Below are 16,750 nucleotides of genomic sequence, written 5' to 3'. Positions count from 1 at the left end.
TAAGCCTGTACAACCTTTATTTGTACCCAGTTTGTTTGATTGAGAGCTTGTAGTGTTTGACTGGTTTAGGGACCTAGGTTTTGGAAGGGACCTTGACGTGGTACCTGGGCTTGTCCTATTTGGCCAGATGCGGTAACTAACCTTTCCATTATTGCTTTTAATGTTAGCTGAGAGTGCACTTTCTCTGTGTGTTATGTGTGTATGTATATACAGTGTGTGTATATATATATATATATATATATATATATATATATATTATACTTTAAGTAATCTGCACTCGCTGGGCTTTCAAATCATTCAAAAGTTTATTTGTGATATTTCTGGGACATAATTACTCTTACAATAAAAAAAATCAAAGTCAATTGAGTGCGGATTATATTCTATATATATACAGGGAGTGCAGAATTATTAGGCAAATGAGTATTTTGACCACATCATCCTCTTTATGCATGTTGTCTTACTCCAAGCTGTATAGGCTTGAAAGCCTACTACCAATTAAGCATATTAGGTGATGTGCATCTCTGTAATGAGAAGGGGTGTGGTCTAATGACATCAACACCCTATATCAGGTGTGCATAATTATTAGGCAACTTCCTTTCCTTTGGCAAAATGAGTCAAAAGAAGGACTTGACAGGCTCGGAAAAGTAAAAAATAGTGAGATATCTTGCAGAGGGATGCAGCACTCTTAAAATTGCAAAGCTTCTGAAGCGTGATCATCGAAAAATCAAGCGTTTCATTCAAAATAGTCAACAGGGTCGCAAGAAGCGTGTGGAAAAACCAAGGCGCAAAATAACTGCCCATGAACTGAGAAAAGACAAGCGTGCAGCTGCCAAGATGCCACTTGCCACCAGTTTGGCCATATTTCAGAGCTGCAACATCACTGGAGTGCCCAAAAGCACAAGGTGTGCAATACTCAGAGACATGGCCAAGGTAAGAAAGGCTGAAAGACGACCACCACTGAACAAGACACACAAGCTGAAACCTCAAGACTGGGCCAAGAAATATCTCAAGACTGATTTTTCTAAGGTTTTATGGACTGATGAAATGAGAGTGAGTCTTGATGGGCCAGATGGATGGGCCCGTGGCTGGATTGGTAAAGGGCAGAGAGCTCCAGTCCGACTCAGACGCCAGCAAGGTGGAGGTGGAGTACTGGTTTGGGCTGGTATCATCAAAGATGAGCTTGTGGGGCCTTTTCGGGTTGAGGATGGAGTCAAGCTCAACTCCCAGTCCTACTGCCAGTTTCTGGAAGACACCTTCTTTAAGCAGTGGTACAGGAAGAAGTCTGCATCCTTCAAGAAAAAACATGATTTTCATGCAGGACAATGCTCCATCACACGCGTCCATGTACTCCACAGCGTGGCTGGCAAGAGTAGGGTATAAAAGAAGAAAATCTAATGACATGGCCTCCTTGTTCACCTGATCTGAACCCCATTGAGAACCTGTGGTCCATCATCAAATGTGAGATTTACAAGGAGGGAAAACAGTACACCTCTCTGAACAGTGTCTGGGAGGCTGTGGTTGCTGCTGCACGCAATGTTGATGGTGAACAGATCAAAACACTGACAGAATCCATGGATGGCAGGCTTTTGAGTGTCCTTGCAAAGAAAGGTGGCTATATTTGTCACTGATTTGTTTTTGAATGTCAGAAATGTATATTTGTGAATGTTGAGATGTTATATTGGTTTCACTGGTAAAAATAAATAATTGAAATGGGTATATATTTGTTTTTTGTTAAGTTGCCTAATAATTATGCACAGTAATAGTCACCTGCACACACAGATATCCCCCTAAAATAGCTAAAACTAAAAACAAACTAAAAACTACTTCCAAAAATATTCAGCTTTGATATTAATGATTTTTTTGGGTTCATTGAGAACATGGTTGTTGTTCAATAATAAAATTAATCCTCAAAAATACAACTTGCCTAATAATTCTGCACTCCCTGTATATCTCTCTATCTATCTATCTATCTATCTATCTATCTATTTATATATATATATATATATATATATATATATATATATATATATATATATATATATATATATACAGTATATATATATATATATATATATATATATATATATATATAGTAAAGCAGGTATGAATCCCACGGACGGGCTCCGTGTTGCAGCCAGGATCCAAATGAAGCAGGCACCATTGACAAAGGCTCGTGTTAGAGCCGAAACGTTTGGTAAACAATATTGCCAATAAATCGGAGTGTTTTTGAAAAAACCTGTGTGCCTGCTTCATTTGGATCCTGGCTGCAACACGGAGCCCGTCCGTGGGATTCATACCTGCTTAACTGTTTGTTTCTCCTTAGTGAGAGCACCAGGTAGCTGACTTATTCGTGAGTATATAAACACTAAACTTACAATTTTATACAAAACTATATCAAGTAATATAACCTCTAATATATATATATATATATATTCATTATTCAGAACCGTGTGTTTGTAACGTATTTATCCTCTACATTGCAGTAGTTTAGATGCAATATCACAAAGTCATTGAGTAGTTTAAGACAACCCTACAAGGGAATCGAGGACCTGATCCTGGCTATATTTTTCAGATTAAAATTAATGCTTGGCTTGTAGCCGACACCTGATGCTTGAGGGAAAGTTTTCAATCAGTCACTTTATACATTAAATCTAATCCTCTAATACTCAAATAAAGAGCTTTTATTAGAAGCTTTGCAGCACTTGGACGTTCTTAAATCATTAATAACATTTTTAAATATATCAGGAAATAAGAACTAAATTGCAAAACCCCTGTATACAAAATCAATGCTTTAACATAATGATGTTTTCTTTGCAAAGCATACATTGTTTTGCAGTCTAGGAGCACACCCCTTTAAAAGCCTCTTGAGTATGGTTATCTTCTCTATTTTTATCTGGTCTTTTAGGAACAAATGTAAATGTACTTGTGCAGCGATCAAGCAGTTGTTGTGTTAAAGGGTCAGGGCTCTGGATTCGGAAGCACTGGAGAAACACAAGTCTCAGAATGAGAGGGAAAATGCAGTTAAAAAAAAACTTTCCAATTTTATTATAAAATTTACTTCAGTCTCTTAGTACCTTTTGATGAAGAGCTTTCATAAAATTGCTTAATGTTGCCTAATGTGTAAAAATGTGCCTAAACATCCATCACTTTCCATGAAACTTTGCACAAGCAAAGTTAATCATTGCCCAAGCCTATTCTAGAAGTTTGGGATTGCCACACTGCAAATAAAGTTAAGCGTATCTTTTAAGATGCTTAATGTACAAAAATTACCTTTATTATCACTCAATTGCCACCACATTTTCCACAGTACAATATTCCAACACACATGTGCACAGACCTTTTGGTGAAACACACTCAAAATGATACACATTTAACTATTTTTGCCAATTCTAAAACATTTAAAGGGAGGCTTATATGCTTATTTGTAAGCCCTTAAAGGCCGCCCCTTATCTCAATACATTTGACAGTTTTTCACAGCTAGAGGGTGTTAGTTCATGTGTGCCATATAGATAATATTGGGCTTGCGCCCGTGGACTTACTTATGAGAGGGTACTGATTGGCTAAAATGCAAGTCTGTCAAAAGAACTGAAACTGGGGAATGTGTAATAAAAGGGATTATCTATCTTTTTAAACAATACAAATTCTGGAGTAGACTGTCCATTAGACTTTAATGTTTGAGCTGCTTAATGTTGCTTAAAGGGACAGTCTACACCAGAATTTTTATTGTTTTAAAAGATAATCCCTTTATTACCCATTTCCCAGTTTTGCATAACTAACACAGTTATAATAATATACTTTAAACCTCTGTGATTATCTTGTATCTTAGCCTTTGCAAACTGCCTCTTTTTTCAGTTCTTTTGACAGACTTGCAGTCTAGCCAATCAGTGCCTGCTCCCAGATAACTTCTCGTGCATGAGCACAGTGTTATCTATATGAAATATGTGAACTAACACCCTCTATTGGTGAAAAGCTGTTAAAATGCAATCTGAAAGAGGTGGGCTTCAAGGTCTAAGAAATTAGCATATGAACCTCCTAGGTTAAGCTTTCAACTAAGAATACCAAGAGAACAAAGCAAAATTGGTGATAAAAGTAAATTGGAAAATTGTTTAAAATGACATGCTCTATCTGAATCATGAAAGTTTATTTTTGCCTAGACTGTCCCTTTAACGTACAAAAATCATCTTTTAATATAACTCAATTGCCACCAAAATTTTCACAGTACAATATTCTAACATCACACATGTGCATAGAAAATGTCAGACCTTTAGGTGAAACACACTCAAAATTATACGCCTTTAATTACTTTTGCCAGTTCTGAAACATTTAGGGCCAGATTACTAGGGGAGTGCTAAATATTGCTTTCGTGAAAGTGATATTTGCGCTCCACTGAGTAATACCAGCGCACGCTAATGAGCGCTGGTTTTACAAGTTACAGCAATGCAAATACGAGCCCGCATTCGCTTTGCAGGGAAGCATGATGCTCACAAGAGCGTGCTTCCAAAGGCTCCAATGGGAGCCTCGTTCTGATGCTGTCATACATGGCACAGAACTAAAGCTCAGCGAAGAGGGTAAGTCGCACAGAAAATTGTAAATATATATGTACTGTATATGATTATATACATCTATATTTATGTGTTAATATGTGTATATACTTATATGTGTTTATATTTACTGGGAACACACAGTTCCCATAGACTGCAATATAAAGGCACTTTTCAGCCAACTTTAGCCCCATAAAACTGCTTTTTGCACTTATTTTATTAAAATATAAAGATGCTACTATCTTTACTTTATAATAAAATATATTACACTTAAGTTTGAGGGCATTTGCGGAACATTTATATAATTAATCAGAGATCTGATCTCTGGTTAATTTTAAAAGGGCTAATTGCTACCGCAAGCTCGCGGTAACAATAACCAGCCACTTGAAATGGCTGATTATTTATTGCGCGCTCGCAAACGGGCAAATTTGCCCATTTGTTGGTGCATGATAAATTAACGCTCCACTTGTAATCTAGCCCTTAATGTAATCTGCTTAATGTGAAAGCGCTTAATGAGCCAAAAAATGCCTAAACAACAATCAATTGCCTCAAATCTTTGCACACACAGTTTATAACTGCCCAAGCCTATTCTAGAGGTTTTATGAGATTCAACTCACACTGCAAATAAATTGCATTACGCGCAACTTTTGAGCTGTTTAATATTGTTTTAACATACAAAAATGACCTTTAATATCACTTAATTCCCACCAAATTGCCCATAATACAATATTCCAAAAATACGTGTGCACAGACCTTTTGATAAAATACACTCCCAATTATACACTTTCAACTATTTTTGCCAATTCTAAAATGTTTGGGGCTAGATTACAAGTGGCATGCTATTTAGCGCCCCCGTTCCAGTGTAATCTTTGCTAGAAGTAATCTTGTTGCACATGCAGTTTAGTGCTCGTAATACAGGTATTAAGTCAAAGTTTTGCTCAAGAGCGAAACCCGACGCATGCTAACTGGAGGACTTTGGATATTGTGACCGCTCTAACTTTTTCTCCCCATAGATATCAAAGGAGAGCACAGAAGAAGAAAAACAAACACGTATCGCTGTCCCGCTAACCCAACAGGAGTTATTAATATTGCACATGCCAATGTTCTTCACGTTCAAGAAAATTACATTTTTATTTAAAGCGGGAAGTGTTATGTGAAACGTGCGTCAGGGGCGTTCTCATAAGGGCATAGTCCCTCCTTTTTACATTGCTTACTCAGTAGTTTCTGATACTTACAATAGCCTTTCGAATTTAAACTTTACTTATTATATAGAGTTATAATAATTATAGCTCCCGCTATAGAAGGGGCTTAGCCGTAGATCAGCTGATATATTTCTTTATAACCGATGTTGCCATTTTGCTCCTTATTGCATTAACTTTGCTCCTCTGAGACACATTGTATCACAGTAGGTTATTTTTTATTTAACTCAGAGTTTAAAGTGAAGGTAAACTTTGATGAATTAAAGCCCGGTTATTAAACATACTATTAAAAACAGGGGCACTAACATTCATCAAAGTTTAGAAAGCTGCCGTCTTGTTTAAAAAAACGTATCTTTCTTCTCTTCACAGCCGGAGCAGCTTCCCCCGCATGCAGATGCTCTCTTCACACGTCAGCAATGACTAATCCGGATTCCTCCAATCATGGCATGGCCTCAGGCATTGACTCCCCTGGGGGGAAAGCTGTGATTGGGGAAAGCCGATTTAGTCATTGCTGACTTTTGAAGTGATTATCTCCGGGGCAGGGGAAGCTGCTCCGGCTGTGAAGAGGTATGTTTTTAAACAAAATGGCTGCTTTCTAAACTTTGATGAATGAAAGTGCCCCTGTTTTTAATAGTATGTTTAAAAACCGGGCTTTTATTATTTAAAGTTTACCTTCACTTTAAGATATTTTAATTGTGTGGTGCGTGTGTAAATCGTCTGGCTGGTTTTCTATATATTCCCCAATAAAATTTGTATGTATGTATGGACGATACTATCCTTTTTGCATAAACTTTCACCTTTGTTCCTTATATACTTATAGTAAGGGAATCTTTTTTTTGGTTTCTATCTTTCATTTATGCACAGTAGAGTTGGCTGTTTTGTAGAGGGTGTTTTGGCCACGTTAATTAATTTGCTCTGTGGCGTTTTTATGATGCCTATATAGTAGTGGAACTCATAATATGAACTGGGAAATGAATGCTTTGGAGATGGATCCAGCTCCATTGATTACAATAAAGGGACATTCCAGCCAAAATTGGAATCCACTTTTTTTATCCATTTTGAATAGAATGCTTCTAGTAAAAGTTATAGCTGTTTCAAAAGTTTATTTAAGTATGCACTGTGCACCAGCATTTTGAACACTGCACTTGCTCTGAGAGCCTAAGGTTCTTGTACCATCTGGTAATGACTCAATTTGTTAATTACTGACATGATATAACCCCCACTGGTGAACTGCAGTATTTAAAATGCTTGTACACTGAGAATATCTAGCTATGCTTCACATGCGCGTGCAGAGAGAAATGTTAACTCTAAAACAGTGATAACTTTTGCTAGAAGCATTCTTGAGAATACATGTATAGTGTAAATATGTTTCTATTCAGAGATGTAATTCATCTATGTGCATTTATATTTTGACCGGAATGTCCCTTTAATTGTGCAATTTTTGAGTTGTGATGTAATAGTTTTTTTTCCACATGACATTTTGGTTTTAGTAGATCAGGGCCATATTTCCTCACTCTTCCTTACAAATTACTTTTGTAGGTTTTTTAGGTTAGCTTTTATGCACTGCATTTTTGAGAAAAACCTAGAGATTTACATTATTATTCCCGTCTGGGGACTGTGAAGTACAAAGCCTTATTCTTTCATTTCTTGGACTTTGTCATGGCTGATTTTGAGGTGTGTTTTAGATTATTGTCCTACTGGAGTGTCCAACCTCTTTTCAGCATTAGTTTCTTCACTGATTGTGGGTTATTAGATTCCAGGATTTTTTTGACATTTTATTAGAATCCATTCTACCCTTTTCCTTTACAATATGTCCGGCCCTATTGGCAGTCAAATAACCAGAGCTCAATTTTCACTTCATAAGGCCACAGTTCTTGGTTACGCAGTGCCTCTGTCTTATCTATATGTTGTCTTGCATGCTTCAGGACTTTGAGTTTTGTGATGAGATCACAGGTAAAGTTTCCATGCAAATCATATTTGTGTAAGCATTGCAGCACAGAGGTCCAGTACTTCACTACTCCAGTGCCTGCTAAATCTTCCTGCAGGTCCTTTTTAGTTTTTTTCCTAACCATTCTGTGAGCAGTTCTGTTGGAGATCTTTCTTGGTCTTCTAGAGCTTGTCTTCATTTAAACAGGTCCTCCTAACATACATTTTTTTTAATGACATTTGTGACAGTGGAAATTGGAAGTATTTCTTTTTATTCATTCGCCTGCTTTTATTTTCTGATTATCAGTTATTTGCTTAAGGGAGCTCATAGTTTTGGCGTGTAAGAGCAGAGATCTGTGAGGCTCCAATAATTAGAGAATTCATTAAGCACTGGAACTGTCACCACTGGTCATTTATCAGAGCTTAAAGGGACACTGAACCCAAATTTTTTCTTTCATGATTCAGATAGAGCATTCAATTTTAAGCAACTTTCTAATTTATTTCTATTATCAATTTTTTTGTTCTCTTGCTATCTTTATTTGAAAAAGAAGGCATCTAAGCTAAGGAGCCAGCAAATTTTTTGTTCAGACCATGGACAGCACTTGTTTATTGGTGCTGTCCAATCAGCAAGGACAACCCAGGTTGTTCACCAAAAATGGGCCGGCATCTAAAATTACATTCTTGCTTTTCAAATAAACATACCAAGAGAATGAAGAAAATTTGATAATAGGAGTTGATTCAAAAGTTGCTTAACATTGCATGCTCTATCTGAATCACGAAAGAAATAAATTTGGGTTCAGTGTCCCTTTAAGCCATTAAAACAATTGCAATTCTGAGATCGTACAAATAGATCAGTAAGGGATCAGCTGAAAGGGTTCCCAAAACTTTTACACATGCTATCCTTTCTTTTTTTATTGGTTTGTGTCTTTTTATTCAGTTAAATTCTGCAAATAGTATCTTTGCCTTAACATTTGCAGACATATGTTGAGTTTGTTTGTTCACTGTAGATGTTGCATTAATGTATTTTCTTTAATAAAAAAAAAAAATGAAAAATATATTATTTGGTCAGGGTGCCCACACTTTTATGTACATCTATATGCAATTGAAACAAATAGTTGCACCTACAGGTATGTTAATATGAATTGTGTGGCACATAAGACAATATTTAAAATGCATATTAGTTTTATACTAATGAGACAATATTAAAATTCTGTTCTTTAGGTGCACGGTGTTAAAAATATTGCCTAGTTTGAAATTACTTAACAGTGAACTCCTACATTCTGAAGATGGACACTTTAAAGAAGAAGCCCCCCAGTTTGCCAAGGGAACGTTCTGGACATTTTGTCAAGAGCAGATTTACAATATGAACCAAATATGGCAGAAACTAAATACAGAAGGATGGTAAGAATGACTTGTTTGTTATATTTATGAAAGCATTACACATCTTTCCATTATATCCCTTCCAATGATGTTCCAGTTAAGTAACTAAAATATTTATAGCTTCTAAAATGCTATCATTTTCATTTTTTCCCAAGACGTATGTAGAAAAAAATAATTATATTCATCATCTCCTTCAAGAGACGTAGTACTGTAAAGCAGGGAATTTAAAATGTATTATAAAATATTTTTTTAATGGTCTTTAGAGGTTTATGGAAGATTACTCTATACCAGTAGAGCTTCACACGTCCTTAATGGGACAGGAAACACCAACATTTTCATGCATGATTTGGATAGAACATACAATTTTAAACAACTTTCCGATTTACTTCTGTTATTTATCAACTTTGCTTCATTTTCTTGTTTTCTTTTGCTGAAGGAGCATCATTGCACTACTGGCAGTTAGCTGCACACATCTAATTAGTCAATCACAGGAGATGAATGTGTGCAGGCACCAATCAGCAGCTAGCTTCCACAAGTGTAGGATATGTGCGTATTCTTTTTAAACAAGGGGTGCCAAGAGAACAAAGCACATTTGAAAAAGGAAGTGAATTTAAAAGTATCTTAAAATAACATGCTCTATCTGAATCATGCAAGGTTATTTTTGACTCTCCTATTCCTTTTATAGACAGTGATCTAATTTTATAGAATCACTTGTGCTGTAGCGGTCAGAATCCAGATGTAATTTTTCTAGGTTGTTTTATTTACTACTTGCTTTATTTTTCACAACACTGTTGTGCATTTTTAGTTTTTTTTTTTTTTTTTATGCAAGACCAAATCTATTTATGGTTCAGTTCTACTTTGGTGACATTGTGATACTGGGTGTTAATCAGGGTGCGTTCAGTTTGGTTTCTATGGTTCCAGTTTTGCTTGTGTTTTTTTTTACACTCCGGCTTTGCTTTTGGCATTTACCGTATGACTCCTATGTAACTGAACTGATCTTTGGCTATCCTGACCTGGTTCTCGACTGTTCCATGCTTGTTCCTGATTACACTTAGACTGCCTGTACCGGTCTTGGCCTGGACTGTCAGTTTTCTCTGTGCTTATACTTACAGGTCATGTCCTCGGTCCTATCCAGTAAGTTGTAAATTTATAAGCACTTCTCAGCTACTGGGTACAGACCTAGACTGACATTCACCTCTAGGTCTGACAGAAACATGTATTTCCTACAGGTTCCAATTAAAATGTTTTATTTTCTCATAGCTTCTATTTTCCATTACCCCTATAAATATCTGTAAACAAAACACAATATAATAAGATAAAATACTATCTAAAAGCATTTCATGTTCTAGTTAGTAGTTAGGTCAGAAATACAGAAATAGTGTTTGTTTTTAAAATAAGTTCTCTACAATTAATCTTTTTGCAAGGTACTGTGCAGAATATTTAAATTGGAAAACCTCCTCTCAAAGTTCTATATCATGTATAGGACAGTTCACTACCGTGTAATAAATACTTTGATTCATTTTACATATGAAAGAGCTTGAATTTAACTAGTACCTATTGAAATTAGTGTTCTTACATAGATTGCTATGTTTAAAATATTAACTCTAAATTTTATAAAACTCTTATTGAGCTAGGAAGACCAGATTAAATAACTACAATTTAAATTTTGTGTGAAAAAAAAAAAGTAAAAAGGTTTCAACAATTTGAATGAAAAGTTTTTTTGTTTTTTTTTTGCTATTTGTTTTAGGAAATGTTCATCAATGGAGAGCCTTGAAAATAGCTTTCATTGTTTTGAAGATTTGATGAAGCTTAGCAATGAGCAAAGATACGCACATGAGTATGGTGACATGGAAACTAATGAAAGAGAGGAACCAGAAAGTCTGGGTATTGATCTGGATCAAGCTGCAACAGACAGCCACCAAACTAATAATGCTGTCAGTGACATAAATGAAAATAAGCAAGATGACTTAACTAGAAAGATCACCGCTAACAATGCTCAATTGGTGCTTATAAATCCCTCTGTATACTCTAAAAACAGCAACCATATTAATAACATAGTAAAAATGAGCATGGCAAACCAAGATAAAGTCAACTTGACCAGCCAAACTGGAGTACTGACTGTGAAAAATAAGGAGCGGTAAGTAATGTTTAGAATAATTATTATTCCTGAACTATCACAGACCATTTCTGTTCATATGGGTATTTATTAACTGTAAAAAAACTAACACTTTTCACACATTTTAGAAAAAGTTAATTGATGTTATATATAGGAATTATATTAATATGTTCTCTTAAAAAACACCTACCCTAAAAATATCTCAGAACTCCACCTACAAAATCTGTCATTTTATTGGCCCTAAGAGCCCCATTCTAAGAACCCCCAACACCGCTTTCCCTTCAAAGAGTTCCCTACTTTAGTCAATGATCTAACGGCATGCTCCTAATTTAGTGAAGTCCTTATCCCCTTCCTAAACCTTTTGTGACCAACATTAATACTGACTGTCTTAATGGGTAAAGCGGCCCTTAACTTGATTGATCTAATTTGTAAATTTTTCAAGTAAGCTTCTAATTAGGGCAGAATTCAAATTGAATTAATGTCAGCTGGCGCCTTTTATGTGTTCAATTAAAAGAGGCAAAGGTGGAAGTGAATCCCTAACAAATTTTCCTGTGCAGGTAGTCCCAAGTGAGAGCCCCTTAGCTTACAGAACACAAATCCCAACGAATCCTGCTGATTTGTAGACTTGTGCATTCTGCATTTTCGTTCAATGCCTAATGCAGAAGTAGACCGACTTTTGCTATGTTTGCATCTTTTCGGAGACAAATTACTTCTTGTAAAAGTGAAGCACACTAAAATCTTTGCAAATCTATATTTTAATGTGCCTCACTTTCACAAGAAGAAATACGGGTCCGAAAAGATCCGAACATAACGAAAGCCCACCTACTTCCCCATTCGGCATTGTAAGCAAATACCGAATGCACAAGTCTACTGATTTCTTTTTTCAGCATCAAAAAAGGTAGTGAAAGAGGACACACAATTTCTAGTAATATGTGTTATATAATTTAGGTCTTTATCACAATCTATCACGAGCCACATTTTTAGCTGTTTTTCATAATGTGGGATATATTTCTTTCATGTAATTGGCAAGAGTCCATGAGCTTGTGAAGTATGGGATATACAATCCTACCAGGAGGGGCAAAGTTTCCCAAACCTCAAAATGCCTATAAATACATCCCTCACCACACCCACAATGTGTACAGTGTTTGTCAGAGGGAAACAAAATATTGATTTTATAGTTTTCCTCGCGGGAAATCTTTTCAAGGGTTCTCTGTTATCAGTCGTAGGGATTCATCTCCTACCTCCCTTTTCAGATCGACAATATACTCTTATATACCATTACCTCTGCTGATAGTTTTCAGTACTGGTTTGGCTATCTGCTATATGTGGAAGGGTGTCTTTCGGTAAGTATGTATCATTATTTAAGACACTCTTAGCTATGGTTTGGCGCTTAATGTATTAATATAAAATTTTAAATATATGTATTTTACTTATATTTGCCAAGAGTCAGGTCTATGTGTATTTCCCTTTGCAGTCTAAACAGTTTCAGTATAGGAATCATGTTTGGGAAGTTTATTTAAACTTTTTTAGTCTTTTTCTAATGTGACATTCATTTTTTCTCAGGGAAATCTAGGCTTGCGAGGTCGCAAAATGCTGTTTTTTATTGTGTCGTTCTTGGCGTAAAATCTTTGGTTCAAAGTTGCGCCTTTGATGGCGCAAATGTCGTAATTTCCTGCGTCTTTGTTGACGCTAGTTGTTTTGGCGTGAAATCGTGTTTGTTATTAAGCAAGTTGTCATTTCCTGGTGTTAGTTTTGCGCCAAAATTTTTTAACTTCTTTTTGCGTAATGCATCATTCTTGGCGCCAAATTTTAGTTATTTTACCCCTCTCCCTCTATTGCTCGCTGTTTTCATGAACTTTGAAAGCTATTATGCCAGCTTTTGTTTTTCTCTACTGAAACTATTACATTGTGGAAATTGAATGTTTTGCCTAATGTTATTTTTCTTTTTCTGTTACATTTTGAGAGATGTCTCATTCTGATCCTGACTCTGATGTTACTGTAGAAACTATGATGCCCTGGAACACAAATTCTACAAAGCTAAGTGTGTTCTTTTCATTTTTTAAGCTGTTGTTATTTCTTCAGCTCAGTTATGTGGCATTTATTTATCATGTTTTATGCTAGCAATGTTTCTACATGTACAATAATATTTACTGTTTTTCACATATTCAGTTCATGTACTTGATTTCATCTGCAAACATTACATGTTCTTGCTTATATCATAAAAGGTTATGACTGCTATTATGCCTTTAAGTAAGTTTATGAGGTCTTTTCAAAATTGTTAAGATTTAATTAATTTAACGACCGCCACAAAAGCAGCGTTATTTCACCTCCCTATAGCGCTGCTATTACAGGTTTGTAAAAAGCAGGCTTGTGCGGACGATATGGTGACGTTGAGCTCCATACCACACCGAAATACAAGTGCTGCTTTGACGTGCTCGTGCACGATTTCCCCATGGACATCAATGGGGAGAGCCGACAAAAAAGAAGCCTAACAACTGCGATCGCGGAAACAAAAGCTCCGTAACGCAGCCCCATTGATGTCTATTTGGAAAGAAAAAGTTATGTTTAAACCTAACACCCTAACATAAAAACCACGTCTTAACACCCCTAATCTGCCGCCCCCGACATCGCCGACACCTACATAATGTTATTAACCCCTAATCTTCCCCCCTAACATAGCCACCACCTAAATAAAATATTAACCCTCTAATCTTCCGCCCTTAACATCAGCGCCACCTACATTACAGTTATTAACCCCCTAATCTGCCGCCCCCAATGTCACCGCCACTATACTAAAGTTATTAACCTCTAAACCTCTGGCCTCCAATATCACTAACACTAAATTATTATTATTATTATTATCAGGTATTTGTAGAGCGCCAACAGATTCCGCAGCGCTGTATATTAACCCCTAAACCTAACCCTAACGTAACCCTAAGCCTAAATCTAATCCGAACACCCCCTAACCTAAATATAATTAAAATAAAGCTAAATAAACCTTACAATTATTAACTAAATAATTCCTATTTAAAACTAAATACAATCTTACCTGTAAAATAAAACCTTAGATAGCTAAAATATAACTAATAGTTATATTGTAGCTACAATATAACTAATAGTTATATTGTAGTTACCTTAGGTTTTATTTTAATTTCACAGGTAAATTTGTATTTATTTTAACTAGGTAGACTAGTTAGTAAATAGTTATTAACTATTTAATAACTACCTAGCTAAAATAAATACAAAGTTACCTGTAAAATAAAACCTAACCTGCCTTACAATAAAAACTAACATTACAATAAAATAAAATTAATTAAATTATTACAATACAATTTTCTAAATTAAAAAAAAATAAACACTAAATTACAAAAAAAAACAAAAAACGAAATTATCAAAAATAAAAACGAATTACTCCTAATTTAATAGCCCTATCAAAATAAAAAAAAACCTCCAAAAAAAAACAAAAAACTAGCCTACACTAAACTGTCAATGGCCCTTTAAAGGGCCTTTTGTGGGGCATTGCCCCAAAGAAATCCGCTCTTTTATCTGTAAAAAAAAAAATAAACACCCCTAACAGTAAAACCCACCACCCAACCAACTAACCCCCCCAAATAAAAACCTATCTAAATAAACCTAAGCTAACCATTGCCCTGAAAAGGGCATTTGGATGGGCATTGCCCTAAAAAGGGATTTTACATTGCCCAAACCCTAAGCTAAAAAAAAAAACCCACCCAAAAAACCCTTAAAAAAACCTAACACTAACCCCCGACAATCCACTTAGTTATCGAAGTCCGGACATCCATCCTCATCCAGAGGGCGTCTTCTATCTTCATCCATCCGGCGGGGAGCGGTTCCATCTTCAAGACATTCAGCGCGGAGCATCCTCCTCTTACGATCGCCACTGGAAATTGAAGTTTCCCTTTAAGTTATGTCATCCAAGATGGCGTCCCTTACATTCCTATTGGCTGAAAGATTTATATCAGCCAATGGGAATTAAAGGGGAAAAAAATCCTATTGGCTGTTGCAATCAGCCAATAGGAGTGAGCATTCATGCTATTGGCTGTTTGGAACAGCCAATAGAATGAGAGCTCAATCCTACTAGCTGATTGGATCAGCCAATAGGATGAAAGCTCAATCCTATTGGCTGATTGCAACAGCTAATAGGATTTTTTTCCCCTTTAATTCCTTTTGGCTGATATAAATCTGGGTGGGTTGGGTAGTAGCTTTTACTGTTGGGGGGTGTTTGTATTTTTTTTTGCATGTAAAAGAGCCGATTTCTTTGGGGCTCCATACCGCACCGAAATACAAGTGCTACTTTGACGTGCTTGTGCACGATTTCCCCATAGACATCAATGGCGAGAGCCGACAAAAAAGAAGCCTAACACCTGCGATCGCGGAAACAAAAGCTCCGTAAAGCAGCCCCATTGATGTCTATGGGGAAAGAAAAAGTTATGTTTAAACCTAACACCCTAACATAAAAAAAACACGTCTTAACACTCCTAATCTGCCGCCCCCGACATCGCCGACACCTACATATTGTTATTAACCCCTAATCTGCCGCCCTTAACATCGCCACCACCTAAATAAAAATATTAACCCCTAATCTGCCACCCTTAACATCGCCGCCACCTACATTAGTTATTAACCCCCTAATCTGCCACCCCCAATGTCGCCGCCACTATTCTAAGTTTATTAACCCCTAAACCTCTGGCCTCCAACATCACTAACACTAAATAAATATATTAACCCCTAAACCTAACCCTAACGTTACCCTAAGTCTAACCCGAACACCCCCTAACTTAAATATAATTAAAATAAAGCTAAATAAACCTTTCCATTATTAACTAAATAATTCCTATTTAAAACTAAATTCAAACTTACCTGAAAAAAAATAAAACTTAAGCTAGCTACAATATAACTAATAGTTATATTGTAGCTACCTTAGGTATTATTTTAATTTCACAGGAAAGTTTGTATTTATTTTAACTAGGTAGACTAGTTAGTAAATAGTTAACTATTTAATAACTACCTAGCTAAAATAAATACAAAGTTACCTGTAAAATAAAGCCTAACCTGCCTTACACTAAAAACTAACACTACAATAAAATAAAATTAATTAAATTATTAAAATACATTTTTCTAAATGACAAAAATTAAACACTAAATTACAAAAAATAAAAAACGAAATTATCAAAAATAAAAATGAATTACTCCTAATCTAATAGCCCTATCAAAATAAAAAAGACCCTCCAAAATAAAAAAATAAAAACCTAGCCTACACTAAACTGCCAATGGCCCTTAAAAGGGTCTTTTGTGGGGCATTGCCCCAAAGAAATAAGCTCTTTTATATGTAAAAAAAAAAATACAAGCACCCCCAACAGTAAAACCCACCACCCAACCAACCCCCCCAAATAAAAACCTATCTAAATAAACCTAAGCTAACCATTGCCCTGAAAAGATCATTTGGATGGGCATTGCCCTTAAAAGGGCATTTAGCTCTTTTACATTGCTCAAACCCTAAGCTAAAAAAAAAAAAAAAAAAAACCTTAAAAAGACCTAACACTAACCCCCAACAATCCACTTTCAGT

The 16,750-nt window shown here is 35.8% G+C and overlaps 1 protein-coding gene across 1 annotated transcript in view; it reads left to right on the top strand.

Annotated features, from left to right (window-relative positions):
• Positions 1–16,750, top strand: part of LRRIQ1 (leucine rich repeats and IQ motif containing 1) — a 725,247-nt gene that overhangs the window by 232,910 nt on the left and 475,587 nt on the right. The window contains exons 14-15 of the mRNA XM_053716929.1: positions 8,888–9,067; positions 10,794–11,183. Coding sequence (XP_053572904.1) covers positions 8,888–9,067; positions 10,794–11,183 — 570 coding nt within the window. The remainder of the gene's footprint in view (positions 1–8,887; positions 9,068–10,793; positions 11,184–16,750) is intronic.

The sequence above is a fragment of the Bombina bombina genome, chromosome 6 (assembly GCF_027579735.1).
Source record: "Bombina bombina isolate aBomBom1 chromosome 6, aBomBom1.pri, whole genome shotgun sequence".
NCBI lineage: Eukaryota > Metazoa > Chordata > Amphibia > Anura > Bombinatoridae > Bombina > Bombina bombina.
The sequence above is the reverse complement of the archived record's forward strand: the minus strand, read 5'-3'. Positions and strand labels throughout refer to the sequence as shown.